Raw genomic sequence first — 21,465 nt, 5'->3', positions numbered from 1 at the left:
TAAAATAAAATCATTTAAAAAAAAAAGAAAGAAAGATTCAGAAACTCTACTGGCTATTTTGTGGAGTAAACTCAAATCCCCCCAAATTCCAATGAAAATATTCTCCTGTCAGATCTGTGGTTATCATCTCTTCCTATTTTTAATGCCAACATCACATTGTTTTATCTTCAGGAGAGTAGGGCGTACATTGCTAAATGTGTGGTGAGCATAGTTTTAGCACAATAGAATTTAAAATTGATGGTAGGCAAATAACCATTTAATTGTAGACTCTTGAGCACCATTTTTTAACATCCGGGAATGAAGGCTTTGAAAACAGTGATTTAATTTGGTCAGATGCTCCAAGGTCCCTTTAGGGAAGATTATTGTGCATTTGCCCTTATGGTCTCAGGTTTGCCTTCCACACTGACCATACTCCTTCATTCCTGTGCTCTGTGGCTGGTCTGTTTAAAGGAAAACAAAACAAAACAAAACAAAACAAAACAAAACAAAACAAAACAAAACAAAACAAAAACAAAACAAAACCAGCCTGCGTGATTGGATTATTCTGTGAGGCTGGAACACATTTTAAGAGTTGAAAGAACACGGTAATGAAGACGCAATGCTGAGCAGCAAGGCAGCTACCCAAGGTGAAGTCCGTGAGCATCTTGATGCAATTACACCAATGAAATCATGTCAGTAATTAGAGTCTGCAATGACAAGGTGCAGGATCAGCACAAGAAGTGAATTCCAATATGTGATTTCATGTTAATTTGATCCCTGAGTGTGACTTTTGAGTCAGACCATCAGGAACCCTCATTTGTCTTTTGAGTCTTCTATTTATCAGAATCAATGTGTTTCAAAGGGAACTTTGTTTAAGAGAACCATTTTTCTGGCTCTTACCTGTCTCATCTTCTCTCTTCTCTTTCTCTCTCTCTTTGTCTCTCTGTCTCCCTTTTCTTTCTTTTCTTTTTTCTTTTTTGCAAGTGGTTATCCCAAATGGCACGTATATTAACATGGGTGGGAATGTGAAACCGCCCTGAGTATGGAAATTAATAGAGTTGGTATGCAAAGCAGGCCCATAAATGTGATTGCTTCTGTAATCCTCGCGACACCAAACAGCTTTTAATTCACCGCTGAGAAGCTGGAAACAATCATACTTTGGGGGATCTTTTTAATTTAAACCAGACCATACTGTACATTCCAATATCACAGTTTTGTGTGTATCTGTGTTTTTTTTTTAATCCCGTAAGTAATTATGTGGGTTATGGTTGTTGGTTCTGTGTAAGCTAGTAAATGCTAAATGGAACCAGCTTGATTATCAATGATAGCACATTTAGGAAAAGTCAGTAATATGGGAATTGAGGATATTTAAAATTATATATATGAATTTGTGTGTAAATTGTTGGATCAGCAAAATCTGACTAGCTCCCCTCTCGGTGAAACTGTAGGTTCATATGTCTTCGTAGGGTTAAAAAAAAATATGAAGAGTAGATCTGGTTTGGTACTTCTGAGTTCATCTCAAAGCAATATACATAGACTGTTATGAGTTAGGCCCTGAGAATAAGGTTAATTGTACCTAAATGAAGAAGAAAGTTTCCATAGACTCGAGAATGCCTACTGAATATTGTTTGGGAAAAATCTGGATTTCTAGAAGAAGTAGCAAAGTATTGCTGTGTTCTAGAGGAAAGGAAAAGTCCGGAGTATTGAAGAAGTTTCCCCCTAGCCAATGAACATTCCCCCTACTCTCTCCCTCCCTCTCCCTCTCCCCTCTCTCATTCTGTTTCTTTCATGGGTTTCCCTATGTTTTCTATCTCTTGAAAATGTGATTAACCAAGAAACTGGTGAGTGGTGGGTACTCTCAGAACGAAGGCCATATTGACACAAGGCTAACGTCTGGGTGAAAGTGGAAAAGAATCAAACAGAACCAGAAAGCTAAAAAATACTTGAAGTTGTATACTAAGATCCAGGAAATGGTTAGGATCATTTTAGTGACACACAGACACACACAGACACACACAGAGACACACACAGGCACACACAAAATTGATGTTTTAGGTAATAAAATTTTAGGTTAAAAGACACCAGGCTAGTAACATCTCTTGAACTCCACTTATGGCATTTGTATTTTCCATTTTTCCTGTTTCTTTACAATACTTAAGAGCTTTGGTTTCCAATCATTATAAAGTTTGGTCTTGTAGAAGGTGTAAACACAGCATAATCAATCAGTTGATGTCTACACTTTTCACCATTCTGTAAAGTTGTCTGAAAGTCTTGTGTCCTTGCCTGACAGATGTATTATATCTGCTCATACCCCATACTTATATTCAACCAATTCTGTGTTCAGCTTTTAGCAGGCTATAGAGAATGTTTATTCTGTCCACGGCTTCCTGCTCTCTTTGTTCAGACAGTAATATTTCCTTTTATCCTTTTTCATCTTTTTCTTCAATTCTCAATGACTTATCTTTTTCTCCTTTAACTGTTACTAATGGTCACCTCCATTCCTTTTATTTCCCTAATATTTTATTCACTGTTCACTCCAATACATCTTTCCTTCAGTTGTTCTAAAGCCTTTTATTTTCTTCACATCCAAATAACTCTTTATTCTACTCTCCTTTCCACTAACTAGACTTGCTTTCGTCTTTAAAAGGCCATTTTTCAACAAGCTTCTAGGATCAAAACATGGTGTCCCACTATTTCTTCTAATGTAACCAGGGGAGCTCTTTCATTGTATCTTTCACGGTGTGATGCAAAGCCCCCAACTCATGGTAACTTGGACAAAAGTTTCCTGCCTTCATCCCAGTCTTGAAAGATGAGCTGGGAAGATGTGGCTATTTCCTTTTTTTTTTTTTTTTTTTTTTTTATGAGAAGTACAAGAAGAAGGGAGAGGACAGTTTAGAAGGCAGAAACTCAGGAGATATCTATTCAAGGCCTTTGTATTCAGGGAGGAATCTTTAAGGGGTTTGTGGTAAGGGTTCCCTCAAGGCCTCCAACACCCTGAATTCTCTTAATGGGTTTGTGTTGTTGCTTGCTTATCTCCAACATGAAAATCATGTGATTCTGGTACTCACCCTCTTGAGCCCGTGATCTCTGAATAGGGATGCTGCTTATACACTCCCAGTCGACACTCAGGCTTCAGAAGAGTAAGTGGCCTGGAAAACTGAGCAGCTACCAGCTGAGGTGGAAAAGGACCACGTGATAAGCCCCTGACTATTTTGTGTTCTGCAAAATTACAGAACAGACTATTCTGCCCTGGCCGCATCAGCTCAGACACATCTTCCTAGCATTATGTAGAGATCTCTGATCATCAAGGTAGCTAGGGGAACCATACTCATGACCCTCCAGCTTCAATTATGGGTTGTCTCCAACTTCCAGTGTCCAGAAAGGACACCCCATTGGCCATCCAGGCGCTATCAGGCCAACACTTTCCTGCCTCTTCTTGTTCATTCTTCCTCGATCACTTATTGTGGACCACAGACACACAGAAAGACACAGACACACAGACACAGTTACACACAGATAAATTGCTGCATCTGAGTTACAAGCCATACAATTACACTTTTAATCATCAACCTGCACTAGTTAGAATAGGCCTGGTATCAAACAACTCCAGTGAGCTAACACAATGAAAGTTTATTTCTCATTCAGGTCATGAGGATACAAGTTGGGCTACTTCTTGGGTAGCTCTACTCCAAGTGTCTGCCCTCCACACAGGAACTTGAGGACTCAGGCTGCTTCCAAGTTGGTCCTACCATTCTGAGCCTTCCAGTCATTCTTATGTCACTTGGCTGGGGACAAGAGAAAGTATGGGAGAAACACAGGTTTAGCCACTTTAGCTCAAAAGTGACCCACAATTTCTGTTCATACTCTATTTGCCAGTCATGTTAAGGCTGGGCTGGCCATGAGCAAGTCATTTGAACCCTCTGAGTTTTTGATGATCTCATCTAAGAAGGATAGTAGCGGTTCTTACTTTTAGAATTGGTGAATATCGATGAAGAAATGTGTAGAATGCATTGAAAATGCAATGAATAAATTAAAGCTGCAATTATTATTACTGTCACTATTGCTATTGTTGCTGCTATGGTTGTTATTATTACTGTTATTCATGGACCTTAGATGGGTTCAATTTCCCTATAGTGACTATCTAGTCCAGGCTTTATAGAAGACAAATCATGGGTATTAAAAATCTGAAGAAGTGAGTGATTTTTTAAGATTTGAACTCTATGAACCAATAGAACTTTTTTTAAATCTTGGGTTGATTAAAACATATTTTTAAACATTTTTCTAAACCTGGATATGAAAAAAGAGAAAAAAAAGAAAGCAGATAGATGAGATAGAGGGAGAATACTACCATTTACTTTAGTAAGAATGTTCTTTTGAAAGGTCATTTGGAAAAACATAAAAATAAAATAAAAGATCATTTGGCATCAAAAAACAAACAAAACAGGAATAAGGACTAATTACAGCAGAGAAGACAGTTCTTTAATATGAATAAATCTTCCTTTGTAAGAGAATGTGCCAAAGGTCCTTATTTACCTCATTTTGTTGGGAGATCACATATCAAAAGCATTAGGTTGATGTTCTTTTTTTACTATTGACTTTTATGATATTGTTCTGAAGTTTCAATGTGTTCATTTTTCTACAAAGGCACGGATAAGTCTTAAGTGATTTCCTTATGACAGGCTGTATGCCCACACTGACAGCAAGAAAAGAGAGAGAGAGAGAGAGAGAGAGAGAGAGAGGGAGAGAGAGAGCGCATTTCTGGAAAATGTAAGAAAGTATGCATACCTTAGGAACAGATGTTGGGATTTGCAAAAGCGTCATGGGTGTTGACCAGTGTGTGTGGAGTGCCCCCTTGAACCTCATAACAGGCCTTATGGGACAAAATACTCTCATGTGCCCATTTTAGAGGTAAGGGTACTAAGGCTGGGGTAGGCAAAGCTATTTACCCAAGATCATATCACTCATATTTGTCAGTGTCAAGATTTGAACCCAGGATTTCAGTCCCATGGTTCTTATCCATAGTTCTCTGGTCTAGTCTCTTGTAGTTTTTGTTGATGTTAAGGGTGGCACATCAAAGAAATTTGTCCCTTAATTTCCCTATCTACATTCATCAGCCTGGTTGAGACAGAGAATTTCTACTGTGTTGTATTTTTTCTGTTCATAACCAAGTTTCATTTTTCCTCTGTAATATTAAAAAAAATACAAAAAATACCTCTTTTTCCTTGTTTATAATGGATCCAGTTAGTACCAGATTGTCCATGACCTGCAATTCCTGGCTTTCCACCCTCCCTATGAGTTTCTTTTACCAGGACACTGGTTGGTCATGCCACCTTGACACTGACCTTGGTTAGTAGCCGGGTCATCCATGGAGTGCATGGTGTTGCATTAATCATATTTGTACTTAACATACATGAGTCATGGCTTTTGAGGGTGTTTTTAATTGACTATAAATCAAACAGGGAACTTGAAAAATGAAGGCAATTAATGAAAAAGCAATGTGAGAGGTGTTTTGCATCCTAACGTAGGAAATACATCGCCAGTGAATTAAATGTCAAAACAAAGGCCCTTTTGACCCTGCTGAAAAGATTTCATTTGGATGGTAATAAATGGATGAACTTTCCAACCTGGCAGGTGGAGAAAATGCCTGCTTCCTGAGTTCAAGCTCACTTGGGCTTTTATGTGTCCATATTCTCTGTCTTTTATGTGTCTATATTCTTGTGAACTTCCCAAGCTCTTTTATTTTTGTTTTTAGTTTTTGTGATTAAAATAAAAACAATGATAATTTATTTTCCATTTTCTGATTGTATTTTGCACTACTGACTCATATTTTCCCTCAAGTTGGGAGATTAATTAAGTGATTAATGAAATACTTGACCATCCCCTGTACAGCATTTTGGATAGATCTGAATATGGTTAGAGTTTCAAGTGGTATATTTATTTAAGCTTTTGGGATATGCCAACAAATATTACTCTGAGGCCACTCAATTCACTCCACATTATGAAGGTGACTATACTTTGGGTCAGAATGTGGACTCCTATTTACATTAATGAGAGTTGTTCCTATATTTAAATAGAGTCATATAGGGATGTAGTATTTGTATGGGTTTGCTTTTCCACCCCATCAACATATTTGTGACAATCTCATAATCATTCAATTAATATTATTAAAGTCTTCATAAATATATTAACTACCTCATTTTATAAATGTAAGGTGATATAGTAAATACAGAATAAAAGGGACACAAACCTTGTGTTCTTGGAGAGGGCTATAATGAAGTGCTTAGAGATCCTTCCGTTGAACTCGGGTGCTACGTTGTGCTTTGAAGAGTAGGAAACATATGAAGTAATGGAGTGAGGGGCCCAATCAGGTGAGGAATCTAATGCAGATGGGCTCCTGTAGTTTTCTTATCAGCAGAATGGAAGAAATAAACAGGCTGGAGGAATCACACTGTCAGCCCGGGGCTAAATTTGCCCCACAGATAGGTCCTGTCTGGCTGCTCAGTGTGGAAGTGTTTAGCGAAAAATATTTAATGAAAAGAAGTTGTTGTCAACATTGAGAATTTCACTTTTTAAAAATTCATAACTTCTGGGAAGATTAGGCCTGGAGAATACAGATCCCAGAGGCAGGCTGCCTGGGTTCAAATCCAAGGTCGGCTCATTATCAGCTAAGTAATTTGGGCAAGTTAGAGGAACACAAAAAACTCATTGTGCCTCAGCTTCCTCATTTGTAAAATGAGTATTATAATGGTGGTAACCTCTATAGGTTGCTCTGAGGATTAAATATTAATCTATCTAAAGGGCTCTGAATAGTGGCTGGCCTATAGAAAGCACTAGAATATTAGCTGCCAGAAGTAGTGTAGTGATAATAGTAGCTGAGATCTTCCCTGTGCCCCTCCAGTCTCTGCTGTCCTCTTATCATCCAGTCGGCTTCCTCATTCATTCTGCCTGCCCCTTATAGGCATCTAAATTCACTCCATGAAGGGGCACCTGGCTGGCTCAGTTGGTAGAGCATGAGACATTAGATCTCGGGGTTGTGAGTTCAAGCCCCACAGTGGGGGGGGGGGGCAGGCTGTACTTAAGATAATATTTTTAAAAATCTTAAAAAAAAATTCACTCCATGAAATCACCATTGTCCCCAGTACTGGTGTATGGATTGAATGATGTGCCACAAAGACCAACCACATGTGTTGTTTTTATCAAACCACTGCTGTTACTGACAGTAACTGTTCTTGGTGGTCAGAGAAGCAGAAGACAATGCTGAGTGATGGGAGGGTATGGGCTGGCTGTCATTGGCTAAGATTTTGAAATCTATTTTCAATGTTTTGAATCATCAATACACATAATGTGTGAAAAGGAGTACCATGTGTTCAGACAGTGTGACTGGCTTTCTAGAAGTTCAGAATAGGAGATGAGAAAGAAGAGTGGGGAAACATGGGCTGTCATGGAGCCACCTGCAAAGTTCTCAGATGGAGGTGGTTGGGAGGTATATCTGAGGAGAGGTGGGAGCATGACCGAGGAGGACGTATAAACAAAATAAGGGTGGGAACAGAGCCCCAGAGAAATCCAAGGGTCTAGACTAGGGAAGCCATATAGTTTTTCTTTTAAGGTTATTTATTTATTTATTTTGAGAGACAGAGCAAGAGGGGAGGGTCAGAGAGAGAGAGAGAGAGAGAGAGAGAGAGAGAGGGAATCCCAAGCAGGTTCCAAGCTGTTAGCCCAGAGCCCAATGTGGGGCTCGAGCTCACGAACCACGAGAACAAAACCAAGAGTTGGATGCTTAACCGACTGAGCCACCCAGGTTCCCCTAGAAGTTTTCTAAAAGAAATGAATAATTAGTTGAGTCTATCCCAGCTCACTGACTTGTGTGACCCCTTTACTCTCTGCACCTCTGTTTCCCCATTTGCATAATAAGGGTATATCAGTCTCATTATAGCAGGGCTGTTTGGGCTGTGATCCAAAGTAACCCAACTCCACCTGGCATTAGCAAAAACATATAAAATTATCAGCTCACATGACTGAGATTTTTGAGGCTTGAACTTGCTTCAGGAACATCAGGATCTAGAGGCTCTGATGATGTCATCAGTATCACCCTTCTGCCCTCAGTTCTGCTTTCTCTAGTGTTGGTAGCCTTCACTCTCAGAGGTCACTTGCCTCCAAGATGGTGACCAGAAACCTCAGGATTTCCTTCTCTCATTTTAACAACTTGAAACATCTCTTTTCCAAGTGCTTCAGCAAACATCTCCTGGCTAAGTCTTCTGGTCCACTTGGGCTCACGCACCTATACCTGAGCCAGTCACACTGTCAAGAGATTTTGGTATTTCTGCTGGCCAGGACTGGGGAAATGGAGATGCTGTTCCCTGAAGGAAAGGGGCAATGCTGGGCTGGCAAAAAACAAGAGTCCACCGTGAGGGCGTTTTACTCTGCTGTTAAGGCCCTTTTGAGCACCAGCATTCCATGACGGCAGGCTGTGCCCAAGTTTAAGAATTTGTAGAAGCCAGCATACACACACACACACATGGAAATGTTCTCAGGTGGCAGGGAATGAGGATCACTCTCACCCCGGGTTGCTCACTGGTGGTGCTGGTGAGCAGATTGCCTAATTAAGACTGTCAAATCCAATGTGATGCCATATGGCCTCACTCTTCAACCTGTTGAGTGTCTTTGCTCACATGGTTCTGGAGCTGATGTAAATCTCTTTTATTTCTGCTTTTCTTCAAGGGAGTAAGAACGCAGGAACATACGGATGTTGCAGGAGCATCTCCTAATTCAAGGTATTAGAACCACATGAATCGGGCTGCTTAATGAGTAAGGCATCAAAACATAAACTGGGAAAGATGAAGCATGGCTTTCTGAGAAGGCAGAAGATCTTATTATCCTGTAATAGACCAAATCTACACACATTCTGATCATTGTGGTGCCCTCTGTCCTTTTCATGTTAATTTTCACGAAATTTTTGTTGGCTTGAAAGTGAGAGGACAAGAGGTGGAAATACTTGCCAGTCAAAATATCCCCAAGCATTTTTTTTTTTTTTTTGTATTTGGCCAACTTCACATTTTCCTTCTGGAGACAGAAATAGGATATAAGAAAGGAAATGATATACGTGGATTCCCAACTATTCATTTAATTAATGATTTAAGAAACACAGAATGGTCACCTACCTTATGCCAGGCCCTGTACTAGATGTAAGGGATAAAACTGAACCAGAGTAAAAAAGATGTCTCTTGTGTTGTCACTTTCATTCTTGTGGAAACAGAGGTATAGACAGGATAAGAATAAACTCCTAAGAACACAGGAAAACAATATGTGAAAATCTGATGAAGAATACTATGGAGGAAATAAGACACAGGCATATGGTGGAGATTCATGATGGAGATTTTTGGATGGCTGCTATAGAATGGGCTGCCGAGGAGTTTTCTCTGGGAACCTGAGCCTGTATTATGAGCAGGGAAGCTGGGCCGGTGAACATTTAGGTAGAGGGACCACATAAGTCAAGAGCCCTAAGATGAGAATAGGTCTTTCAGTTTGAGATTCTCTGATCCAGGAAAGGGGCTACTATTTTATCCATTTAATCAAATCAGCTACTCTGTAAGATAGGATTATAAACCCCATTTTATAGATGAGGGCGTGAAGGTTGATTAAAGGATCCAGTATCTCAGAAAATGGTGAAAAACATGCTCTGATCTTCTGACTCTGTGTGTTCTCTCCACATGAAAAGCTATGCTCAGTGTCCTCCGACAGAAGCACCCCTATCCCCTTTTTTTTGAGAATAGATCGGGGTGACCCTGAGAGCCTCATAGGGCTGACGTGAGGGTGCCTGCATTGGATTGCTTAGTTCCATCACTTACAGTGGTGACATTCTCAGCCAACCTCTCAGCTCCTCAGTTTCCTCATCTGTAAAACAGTAGTAATGTTTTGTGGGTTGATCAAGATAACACAGGTAGGTGTTAGGACAGTGCCAATGACATGCAAGCTCTATATAAAGGTTGGCATACATATTTTTTTAATTTTTAAATTTTGTTGTAGAGAGGTGGGGAGGGACAGAGGGAAAGAGAATCCAAGCAGACTCCATGCTCAACGTGGAGTCGACTTGGCTCCATCCCACGACTCTGGGATTATGACCTGAGCCAAAATCATGAGTCAGATGCTCAACTGACTGAGCCAACCAGGTGCCCCTAAAGGTTGGTATATTTTATCATTTGAAGGAATAAGGCCAGGGAGGTGAATGTCTATAGAATGATGCTGTTGGAACAGGCAGCACCAGCATCTACCAAAGGTGGCACAGATACCAAAGCTTGGCTCCTTTGAAATAGAACGCGGTTTCTTCCTACTTCCTCCGGGTCTCCCTTTTAGATACTTTCATGTTCTCAGGGTATGTGCCATCACACCCAGCCCCAACACACACACACACACACACACACACACACACACACACACACACACACTCACACACACACTCTCTCACACACACACACACACACACACACACACACACACACACACACACACTGCTGCCTCATGCTTGGTCTCTTTGGGCTAAATGTTAAAAGGATGCTCCCAAGAAGCATTTGAGAAGTGATTCCTCCCAGCCTTAAATCAGATGTGTTTTGCAATTCAGGGAGTTAATAAATTGCATATGCTGTACATTACACAGCTCCACCAGGGGGTTATGGGGCAATGCTGTGTAATAAAACAGATATTTTTGCGGCAAAACATATGACTATTTACCCAAAGCAGGATAAATAAGGACCATCACATCAATTCAGGTTGGGTTTTGTGCCAAATGAGTTATGAAAACACTTTTGGTATGCCGAGCCTCCTGGATTTCAGAAATGCAAAACTACTCCTTAGGAGAAGATTCCCTTGAAACATTGCAGACCTCAATTCTGCTAAAACATTCGGCTGGCCTCTTCACATGCCAGCTGCTTCTGGGGGCAGTGGAGTGTGGTAGCAGCTCAGACTCCAGGTTCTAGCTGCCCCCCACAATCCCGTTCCTCCTTGTGAACAACTTTGTAAATGATGTCTTGGCAGGCCACCCCTGAAAAGTGGCCAACCGCTGCACCAGACTATTTCATTCTAATTTGAAGCCAAAATAGTTGTCAGCCATCCAGGTTCCTCCTAACTGTGCATGTCAGCTGATTCTGGAGCCCTCCCAGAGGATCTATTTTTAGCTAAAAGTGGTTTTAATTTTCATATGTATACATTAAATCCACGGAGGTGGGGGGACTTTCCAAATAAGGAACATTGATTCTGAATAACATGAAAGAAATAATTAGTGCTTGAAAAACAGTTCAAAATATGAGTCAAAACCTCTAAGGAATATGGTTAGCGCTGCATTTTTCAGTGGAAGGAAGTTTGCCGGATTAAAAACAGAAAGCGAGGGCGAGTAGGGATGAACCAGGCCAGAAGAAGGATCCAGATTCACATTCTAGGCACTGAGGAAGGGGACAAGACTAGGGGGTTCTGAAATAGAGAGCAACTGGGATTGTCAGGTGGGTACCCATGGGCATGTGGCCCAGTGGCCATCCACTCCTAGTGTCCAGTGGGGCACGGAGGGTACGGGCTAGAACCAAGTCCTTGCCACACTCACGAGGGATGGGGGAAGGGCAACAGCCCTTAGGAAAAGGCATGGGGCCCGGCACATGGCAGCTCTGATCAAGCTTCCAGGCGTTTTGTTTATTTTGGAGCAAGGCAGTTCTGGGGTGGGTAAGACCTAAGATCAAGATGTCTGTAAATTTTTTTTAATGTCCTAAGTTGCCTGCTTTACTTTTGGGGCAGGCCCATTCAAACTTTTTGTTCTCATCATGTACATGTTTGGTCAGGCACTTCTCTGTGGTGGGTATTCTCTCTTTGTGTACCTAAGGAGAGGTTAAACAGTTCTGTGTTACGAAACACTTTGTCAGCTGTAATTACAATTCAGTGACTTTATCAGTTCTGATGAATCGCGACCAACTCAAGACTTTAAAGAAAAGGAGTTAATGGGAGGAAGCTGTGGAGCTCACAGGTTCATCCAAAGCCCCAAATGAGAAGACCTCAAAAAGGACAGGAAGTAAAGAAGTTCCAAGAGGTTCAGCAACAGGAACTCAGAGAGAGTTTAGGACAGTGCTTTTCAAACCTGCTATAGTGAGAGATTGGTTTTTGTTTCAATGCACCACAGACTGTTCCTTTTGCAATCAATCAGTCAATGAATCAATCAATAAAAGAGCTGTGAAAATATAATTTTCAACAAATTAAAAGCGTGACTCATGTAGAAATACAAGGTGAATACAGGGCCAAACTCACCAGTTAAAAAGCGCTCTAAGGCAGGTCAAAGAACATTGTAGGATCTAGGTATCTGTGGTGATTTAATCAGGAGGAAATGTTAGCATCAGTTTGCTAGTTCACATACAGAGGTGGCTAATGTCCTACAGGGCAGGAAACTATAACCTTTGGAGTTATCTTTTCTGCTTAACATTATTGGCATCTCTACTATACAGAGATCTACAAATCAACATGTAATTTCACTGAGTCTGCAACCTTCAATAAGTAGTGAACAATGAGGCTGTTAACTTGAAAAATAAAACCTCTGGTAATTTCACCAGCAAAAAAAAAGGTGTGTGTGTTGGGGGGGTGGGGGGTGGTTGGTATTTTGGGATAGCGGAGCATTGCAATCCCAGACAAGCAAGCTGTGGCAAAACCACTGGGGAGTCCACAGCACAAAGCAGAGAAGCCCCTCTTTTGGAAAGGAAAGGAGCTAGTCAGGAAGGCTGTTGTAAACAAAAAGGCCATTGGAGTAAACTGGGAGTTTGAAGTACAGAGGCTTTTCATTGGCTGAGTTGTGATGGTCTCTCATTGGCTGGGCTGTTTGGGGGCGGGAGCCGTTCTTCCTCCTCGTGAGATGGGAAAGTAGAGTGTACTTGAGAAGGGGGTCTCTTCTTATTGGGTCTGAAATTGGCCATAGGTGGTAGGGCCTGAGAACTTCCCCTACTGAACCTCCCAATTCCATTTTAGTGAGGGCTCTCTCTATTAATTTTCACAAGGTGGATAAATTACATTTTCCTAGATAAATAATCCTTGAATGGACCTATTAAGTAATGCCTGTATATGACCCTTAAAGAACATTCTTGCCCCCAACACAACATTTTTGTTTTACTTTCAATTTTTTTTGAAGTTTTTAATGTTTATTCATTTTTGAGAGAGAGAGAGAGAGGGAGTGCGTGAGCAGGGGAGGGGCAGAGAGAGAGGGAGACACCGAATCCAAAGCAGGCTCCAGGCTCTGAGCTGACAGCACAGAGCCGGACATGGGGCTCAAACTCATGAACAGCGAGACCATGACCTGAGCTGAAGTCAGACACCAGCGGACTGAGCCACCCAGGCGTCCCTTACTTTCAAGTTTTAAATAATTTTTCTTAACAATATATGAACATTTTTTGCTATAAAAATGAAAAAGCAAAGACATACAAAATGTAGGCTTTTAAAAAACTAGACGCATGGGCGTAATATTACTCTATCAAATTGCTTTTTTTAATTAAAAAATTTAATGTTTATTTTTGAGAGACAGAGCATAAGCAGGGGAAGGGCAGAGAGAGAGGGAGAGACAAAAATCTAAAGCAGGCTCCAGGCTCTGAGCCATCAGCACAGAGCCCAATGCGGGTTCGAATCCGTGAACTGTGAGATCATGACCTGAGCCAAAGTCAGTGCTTAACTGACTGAGCCACTCAGGTGCCCCTCAAATTGCTGTATTTATCTTGTCATGGGCCCTTTACAAGGGTTTGGGCACTGGTGTCTGGACCACACCTTTAGTTTTGTAGACCTTAATAGGAGTAGCTGAGCTCACTTACCTTCCAGTTTTGGGTGTCTGCCTTCAAATTCTTGGAAGAGAAGCCAATAGACTTGACATTGGTCAAGAGCCCCCACCGTGATCTGGGAGATAGGTTTGGTAATTAGAGATCCATTCCCTAAAAAAAGGGCTCCAAGCAAAAACAAAGCAAAACAAAAACATCAGAGGCATTCACATAGTTACTGAGATCTGAGAGCTATGGCCCAAACAAGCTGGGGACCGGGGCAGTGCAGGGTTTTGATCACAGGGAAAGATGTCGATAAACCACCATATTCGAACATCATTTGGGCTTCCACATTTAAGTTTTCAGTCACGTGGCCAACAGCTCAAGGTACAACTTCCCAAAATATCACCAGATGACTCATGTTAATAAAGCACAGGTACATTTATTTAAGCCTACTTCCATAAGGAATACCACCTTGACAGAATCTTAGCAACGTCTCAGAAGGTGGAATTCAGAATGGATATTTATAGGGTTTGCGAGGAGGGTCCAGGCTCTCATGATTTAAGGTAGGAAACTGACATCTGGTAAAACTCATGACATACTGATTTAGTATTGGTAGGCATGGCATAGCGAGGTTCTTAGGTAAGCCTTGAATTAAGACCTCCAAGTTGTTTTGATAAATGCTCTGGTGGGCAGACTGCCCCCTCCTGAAACAGTAAAGTTTTTTACTGGTTTAGTCTTATCTTTCTTGAGCAAAGTTTTCTGGTAACAAACAGTTCTTTCAAGTTGATACAATGGTCTTAGTTCTTGGTTCTTAATAGCTGTGCCATATTGATGTGGGTGGTCTCAGCTCTCACAACATGGTACTTTGCATGTTTTCTAAGTCAGAATTTCCTAAACTTCTCTCTACACAACACTGTCCTATAGAATGGTAATAGGAATGCACAATGGAGAACAATATTTTGAAGCTAAGTAAGTTTGGAGAATGCTGGAGGGGCAGGAGGGGTTGGTTTGTATTTTAACTATAGGCCGCTTTTAAAATGTGAAAAGTGCGCAGTAAATGTTGCAGAGGCCTACAGACTTGCCTCATAATGGAACCCCTTACCAGTCAAAAAGAGTTCGTTCAATCCTCCCTAAGCCACAGACCTTCTACCTGCACCCCAGACTCAAGCTACCTTTCCATTCTCACCTGGGGGCTAGGTTAGAACCGCTCCTCTGAGACCCAAACCTTGTCTTTCTTCTTGAGGGAGGGAAAAGTAGAAATATTTTTCTTTTTCATTCTTTCTTTCTGCTGAGCTCATAGGAAAGAAGGTGGAGTAAAATGCTTAGAAATAAACATACCTTTGAAATAGGTTCTGTCACATAATGACTTTGGAGTCAGGCTCAGAAGCCAGACTTTCTGAGACCCAGGGAACCTTCCCATCTGTCTCCCTCTCTAGCAGCCTCCCTGTCTCCTTTACACAGGTTAAAAGGTCCCAGGGTGGGTGGAAACCTCTCCTCCATGCAATCCTGATTTAGCTCTACCTCAGGCTTACAGTAAAATGTTTGCAAATTAGACAGCCCTTTTCTGGCTTTCAGGACTCTTGTTTTGCTTAAGTCATTAGGCCGGATATTAAATCTTTCACTCTCTTTGCACTCCTGATTCAACATCCTAATCCTCCCTACAGCAAAAGATGCCTCTGGCAAAAGAGCAGGGAGGTCAACTAGGAAAATCTGAAAAGAAAGGCACCTAAGTAAATTTTAATAAGATGGCCCCCCTTGCTTGAGGCATAGACCCAAGCTTACAAGCAGGCAGGAAGCCACTGTATAACCACCCAGGAGTTGAAAATAGAGGTTGGTTCTGGAACCCCTCCTGTGGGTTGATGGCTCTAGACAGCTTGCCTGTCTTAGTCAGAATTTTTTAAAGATCAGGTAGGTTTGAGTAGGGGTAGAGGCGTCAATACTGGCCATTGGCAGGAGTCAGGAGATCTGGGCAGCCTTTAGGGGATTTACAAACCTCTAGGAAGTTATTGGTGACTGAGCACAAAACCCCTGGTGCTTTTATCTTTATCACTCTGTCTCCGCCAAGACTCCAAGCACCAAGACTCCATCTCCAGTATTTATGCCCTTCTAGGTGTCACCTGAGTATCTGGGATTGAGACATTTAAAATAAGGGTAGGTCTGATTTTATTGAGCATTTTAAAAAGGCAGCAAAATGTTATGTTCTACCTCTTCAGATCCCACCAGCTTTGGACTATCCCAGGGAGAGGAGCTAACGTTTCCCGAAGCTTCCCAGGCTGGGTACATGCTTTTTACCATCCCAACTCTGGTCCTCATAGCATCTGTGACAGGCAAACCCCCAGGCTCTGCAATCTGAGCACTGGGATCTAAGTGCTACCTCTCAGGCTTAGTAGCTCTGTGGCCTGGGTGAAGTAACTTAACTTCTCAGGGCTTCTGTTCCTTCTAAAAGGCAAGCATCAGTGAGGTACTGAAGGTGAATCTAAAGCTGACACACAGACACTGCTCAGTAAATGGTAGTTATTTATATCAATTAATGCTATTTAATGTTGGGCTTCCAAACCTCACTTTGAGCTCTGTGACTAAATGATATATACTGTACTACATACAGATTTTGTTCAGGCTCTATCCTATCCCTCCAGATATTTTCCACTTTGCAATGGGAGGCACTCACCTCCCCAGTGGAGCCTCCTGTTTCTCCTCCTACCCACACACTTAATCCCATAAACCGGCTCTGGGCACACGTACCTGGTTGAGGGGCCCAAATGTTTCTAGTTTATTATTAAAATGTTTGCCGTTACATTTACACAGTGCCCGACTGGGTTGATTGCTTCATATATCGACAGTACTAAAGCGCATACTGAATGTTTTGCCTGCCAAGGGCCTTCATCTCGTTCAGCCTGAGCATATATAAAAGTGATTGGAATGGGAGCGTTTGCTCTGTTATTTTGGTGATGGATTTAGGGAAATGGAAAATAGCAAATTGCTTTGTTTCTGGACCTTTGCCAGGTCCTTCCTGGTTATGGATACCACTTGCCTGGTTGATTGAAGAAGGCCAGCTGCTATTCTAATAGCCTAAATCAATGGCCAACGGTGCCGATTCGCACGTGTGTCATGCTCAGTGCAGTGACACGCATCTTATAACTACAAATTAATAACTTTTCTATTATGTATCAATACGGTGCTGTATTTCACAGGTGGATCAGCCCTTCAATACTAACATTGACACTGAGGTCAACTCCACTTTTATTACGTCCTTGAGGAGATTTAGATACAACTCCTGTCCTCGAGTACAGAAGTCCATGCAACAACCTCAGTTTCCACATTTATAAAACAGACCGAGTAAGGCCCAGGTCCCGGGGCTGGGAAAATACAATGAGATGCAGTCTTTGAGAGCATTTTTAAAGACGTTAAGCATTACCCTCTGATATCCGGTGCCTCTTTAGGAAAGATTTCCGTCTGTGTTTACGTCAACTCTTTCACATGGAATGTGTGGTTGACTTACTATATGCAACATCAGTTTCCAGTGTTTTGTTGTTATTTTTACTTTTGTGCGAAATGTTTGGAAAAGGCACATGGCCAGGGGTGACTCAGTGGCTAAGCTTATCTATGACATGTGATGTGAAAGTGTTTGGGTTGATTAAGGCTTCATTCAGTCTGTGCCTCTGGCCTATCTTGCATGGAGGCCTAAGCCTGAACTTTGGGTGGTTTTATTGGCTGGGGTCTCCAGTAAGATGACTCAGAGACGGACATTGGTATGTGGGAAGTTTATTAGGGAGTGCTTTGGGGGTGGTCACATGGAGCAGAGCTGGGTAGAGGACAAACAGTGCTCTGATACAGTCTCACCAAAGACTCAGCCAATCTCCAGGGATCTCTGAAGCCAGCATGCCCCTTCAGAGTAGTCTTGAATTGGGTGAGAGAACCAGGCCTTTTTAGCTCAACGGTGATCTGTCACTGGATGTGGGCCATGGGAAAGAAGTACGATCCTAGGGGAGAAGACCCTCTATAGCCAAGGCATTTCCAGAGAGGGGCTGACAGTCAAAGATGGTCCCCAAAGGCTGGGAAAATAAATCTTTCAGCCCTGAAGAGAAATCTGACAGGTGCATTGCAGCATCCACTATAGTTAGGTCTAAAACAAAGCCATCTGGTACCCACTGAGATAGCTCCCAGTAGTCACTGCTGCCCTTGGAGACAGACACCCACTTCCTAGCATTTTGACCTGGCACGGTGGTGGGGAGGAGCTGAAGACTGACTGCTTCCCCCTGTGGTACCATAGCTAAGCACTGGTTTGTGACCCCTGTACCTCCTTCTCTTCCTAGCTTCCATTCTTCTGAGCGTGGCAGCATGCCGTATCCACCCCCACCTTCTGAAGTAGCACTCACTGGTGTTTGTTTGTTTGTTTGTTAATCTGTAATCCCATAGAATTTCTATCTTTCAGGAGTTTTACCTTTCAGGTATCCTATCATTAACTCTCACATATGATTATTTTTGTGTGTGATTATTTTTGTCATTATTTTAGGCATCTATGTTTGTATTAATTTAGGTAGAAATAAGTTCTCAGCTTAGTCTACCATCTTGAATAAAAGTCTTCGTAGTATTATAAAGGTGGATTTTAATGTGTAAAAATATACAAATTTTTTAAGCAGAAGACGAATAACATAATCTTTTTAGTGATTTTTTTTCACAAAATAAAGATAGACTAGAAGTTTCTAAAGGAACAGAATAAAGAGGATGCTGAGATCATAAAAACAATTCTCTTGACCCATCCATTCTAAACTCTTGAGTGCAAAGGCAGAATCCATCTCAGGAATTTGAAAATGGAAACTAATTATGGATATGCTGGAGGATGTGACGTTTGAAGGTGTATTGGGCTGATGATCCTCGACACTTGTAAGAGGAGGGGCCGGATGCTTTGGGAAATGTTTACAGAACTTTGCTCCCTGTCGCATTTGCTCCTGGTATTACATATTCAGTCTGAACTCTCTAGGAAGGGCAAATGATCCAGTTGAGAAAGACTTCTTGAAAAAGAAATATTATTTAATTAATGTCTGTGTCGATGGTGATTGATGTATGAGGTCACCTGAGGACAGTTCACACTCTTCTGGATGTTTCCTTGCTTTCTTTTACCATATTTGATAGTGTGTTCTACAGATCCAGGCTATATTTAAAATTTCCAGAATTAAAAAAAAATAGATACAATTTTTTTTATGTACAAGTATGTTACTCAGAGCCCAATTTATAATAAGGAAAATTCAGAAACAGCTCATGGAAGAGCTACATAAATTCTGATACACCCATATGACTATTATGTGGCCCTGAAAATACATTCCTGAAAAATATTTAAAGACATGGAAAAATGTCACGATCAGATGCTAAGTGAGAAAAGCAAAATGCAACACAGTGTAAATGTAAAACCAATTAGATCTGAAATGCTGTATTTGTTTTTAAAAAGCCTGCTAGAATATACTCCCCTGGAATTTCCTCAACATTAATACTAGGCTTATTTATTAAATGTTATTAGGTAAATATTTTTTTTGTAGCCTAGTGAGTACAAGAGGGTTTATTATGTAACTGTTTCCTTAGCAAAATGCTTATTTTAGAAAGTAGAGGAAAGCCAAAATGTATTTCCTTCACAAAACCCTACAACTTGGCTATTTGTCCATCATCTTTCCTGCCCCTGAGTCTCTCTTCACTGTTGGCATTACCCATTGGATGGAGCCCTTCCAGGATGGCAGCACTGAAGGGCTGACAGTTCTTAGTCAATGCATGCTCTTCTGCACCTAATGTTGTGGCCCCAAGCAAGTTACCTATAACTTCTCTGAATCTCAGTTCTCCAGTCTGTAAGATGGGCGCAGTAATCATACCTGATTCTACTTGTCTGGTGTAGATTAAATGAAGTAATGCATGAAGTGCAAAGCACAGTGAGGAGACCATCACTCGATGTGTTTTAAAGATAAGTGATTAACTAGGGGCAAGAAACAAATGGCCAAAAAGCATTTCCAGCCTCTACACTGTTCCCCACTGCGTCAGACCCAGGAGGACCCTGAGGTGCAGTGGGATGTGGGGGAATCGTTGAGCCACAAACACAAAGTCACATTGCTGCAGATCTCCTGGCCTCCTCTTAGGACTTTCCCTGCTGCATTTCTGCGTGGTGTCTACTCTAACATGTGTTCTCCTCAGAGCAGACTTGGAAGGAGTGGGAGGTCGTTGTGCTCCATTTTAGGAGGAACATTTGACAGAAGTAAGTGGCTATAAAATATAAACAGGTTAACATTTTGTTATTTGGATTTCAATGTGAAAATTTGATTTATTATGTAACTCGTGTTTTATCACAGAGGTGACTGATGTGTGTGATTGAAAATTGGATTCCAGAATGTTGTCCCAGCCTGCGGCACTTTCTAGATAAACATTCTAGAGCGGTGTTTTGGCATTTTCTTCACCAAAATGACATATACATTAAAAAATATATAGGTGGCTGGAAAATAGTATGTCAGAATATTAGCAGTTATTATTTCTGGGTGGTTGGATTACAAGCAATATTCACTTTTTCTTTGATTTTCTTCTCACCTCCCTTTTTAATAGTGAGGCTGTATTGTTTGTGTTTTAAAGAAAATGATGTTCATAGGGCGCCTGGGTGGCTCAGTCAGTTGAGCATCCAACTTCAGCTCAGGTTATGATCTCGTGGTCCATGAATTCGAGCCCCGCGCTGGGCTCTGTGCTGACAGCTTGGAGTCTGCTTTGGATTCTGTGTCTCCCTCTCTCTCTGCCCCTCTTCTGCTTGTGCTCTGACTCTCTCACTCTCACAAATTAATGAATGTTAAAATTAAAGAAAAAAAGAAAATGATGTTGCTTTAAAAAAATCCCCTAACAATAAGTTGTAGAGAAATACCTTAAGTTCAGCACACTTGATTTAGAAAAGCCTGAATACACACACACACACGCACTGATTTTTTTTCTTCCCGTTGCATAAAATTGACATTGGAACTTAAAAAAAATAAGTAGCAGGAATTTCCAGAGCATGTAACTTATGATTCATTTTACACTTCTGATTTCATAAGTTATTGCCATCATGTGAAATAAGGTACCCAAGTGTTTCAACCATATTAACGGCATATAATAAGTGCTAATCTTTACTAGTAGGATATTACCAGGATCAGGCAAGGTCCAGCTGCCTTGCCAGGAATCCACTCAGCCCCCTCAGAGGCAGGCATTAGTATCATCCCCATTTGACAGACGTGGAGACCAGGCACGGGATCACTCACTTCCCAAGGTCCCACAGATTCCATCTGGGCAGTCTGGCTCCACAGTCTCTTCCGTCTGCCTTTGCTGTCTCTGACTGATGCACACGCGTTTCAGGCAAACCTGTGGAGAGCTGCATGTTAGCTGGCTGGCTATTCGCGTGGTCACCTCTGCTGGACGGGGCTGCAGGGTCACATGTGTTGTCTCATTTTTTTTTTTTAACTTTTTAACGTTTATATATTTTTGAGAGAGAGAGAGAGCACGAGTTGGGGAGGGACAGAGAGAGGGGAGGGAGACACAGAATCCAAAGCAGGCTCTAGGCTCTGAGCTGCCGGCAGAGCCCAGTGCGGGGCTCGAACTCACAAACTGTAAGATCATGACCTGAGCCGAAGTCGGACACTCAACTGACTGAGCCACCCAGGCGCCCTCTTGTCTCACTTCTTAACCGTGCTGGAGAACACATGTGCAGGGGCCAAGGGTGATTTTTATT

At 41.6% G+C, this 21,465-nt stretch overlaps 1 protein-coding gene across 3 annotated transcripts in view; it reads left to right on the top strand.

The window, feature by feature from the left end:
* Positions 1-21,465, top strand: part of CDH13 (cadherin 13) — a 1,034,896-nt gene that overhangs the window by 225,982 nt on the left and 787,449 nt on the right. The window contains exon 2 of one of the 3 annotated variants that reach the window (XM_047836389.1): positions 8,698-8,750. The exons of the other annotated variants lie outside the window; for them this stretch is intronic. Within the exon in view, the coding sequence (XP_047692345.1) occupies positions 8,723-8,750 (28 nt within the window). The 5' untranslated portion in view covers positions 8,698-8,722. The remainder of the gene's footprint in view (positions 1-8,697; positions 8,751-21,465) is intronic. 3 annotated transcript variants of the gene reach the window in all.

This window comes from Prionailurus viverrinus, chromosome E2, assembly GCF_022837055.1.
Source record: "Prionailurus viverrinus isolate Anna chromosome E2, UM_Priviv_1.0, whole genome shotgun sequence".
Taxonomy (NCBI): Eukaryota; Metazoa; Chordata; class Mammalia; order Carnivora; family Felidae; genus Prionailurus; species Prionailurus viverrinus.
This window is presented reverse-complemented; position numbering and strand designations above follow the sequence as displayed.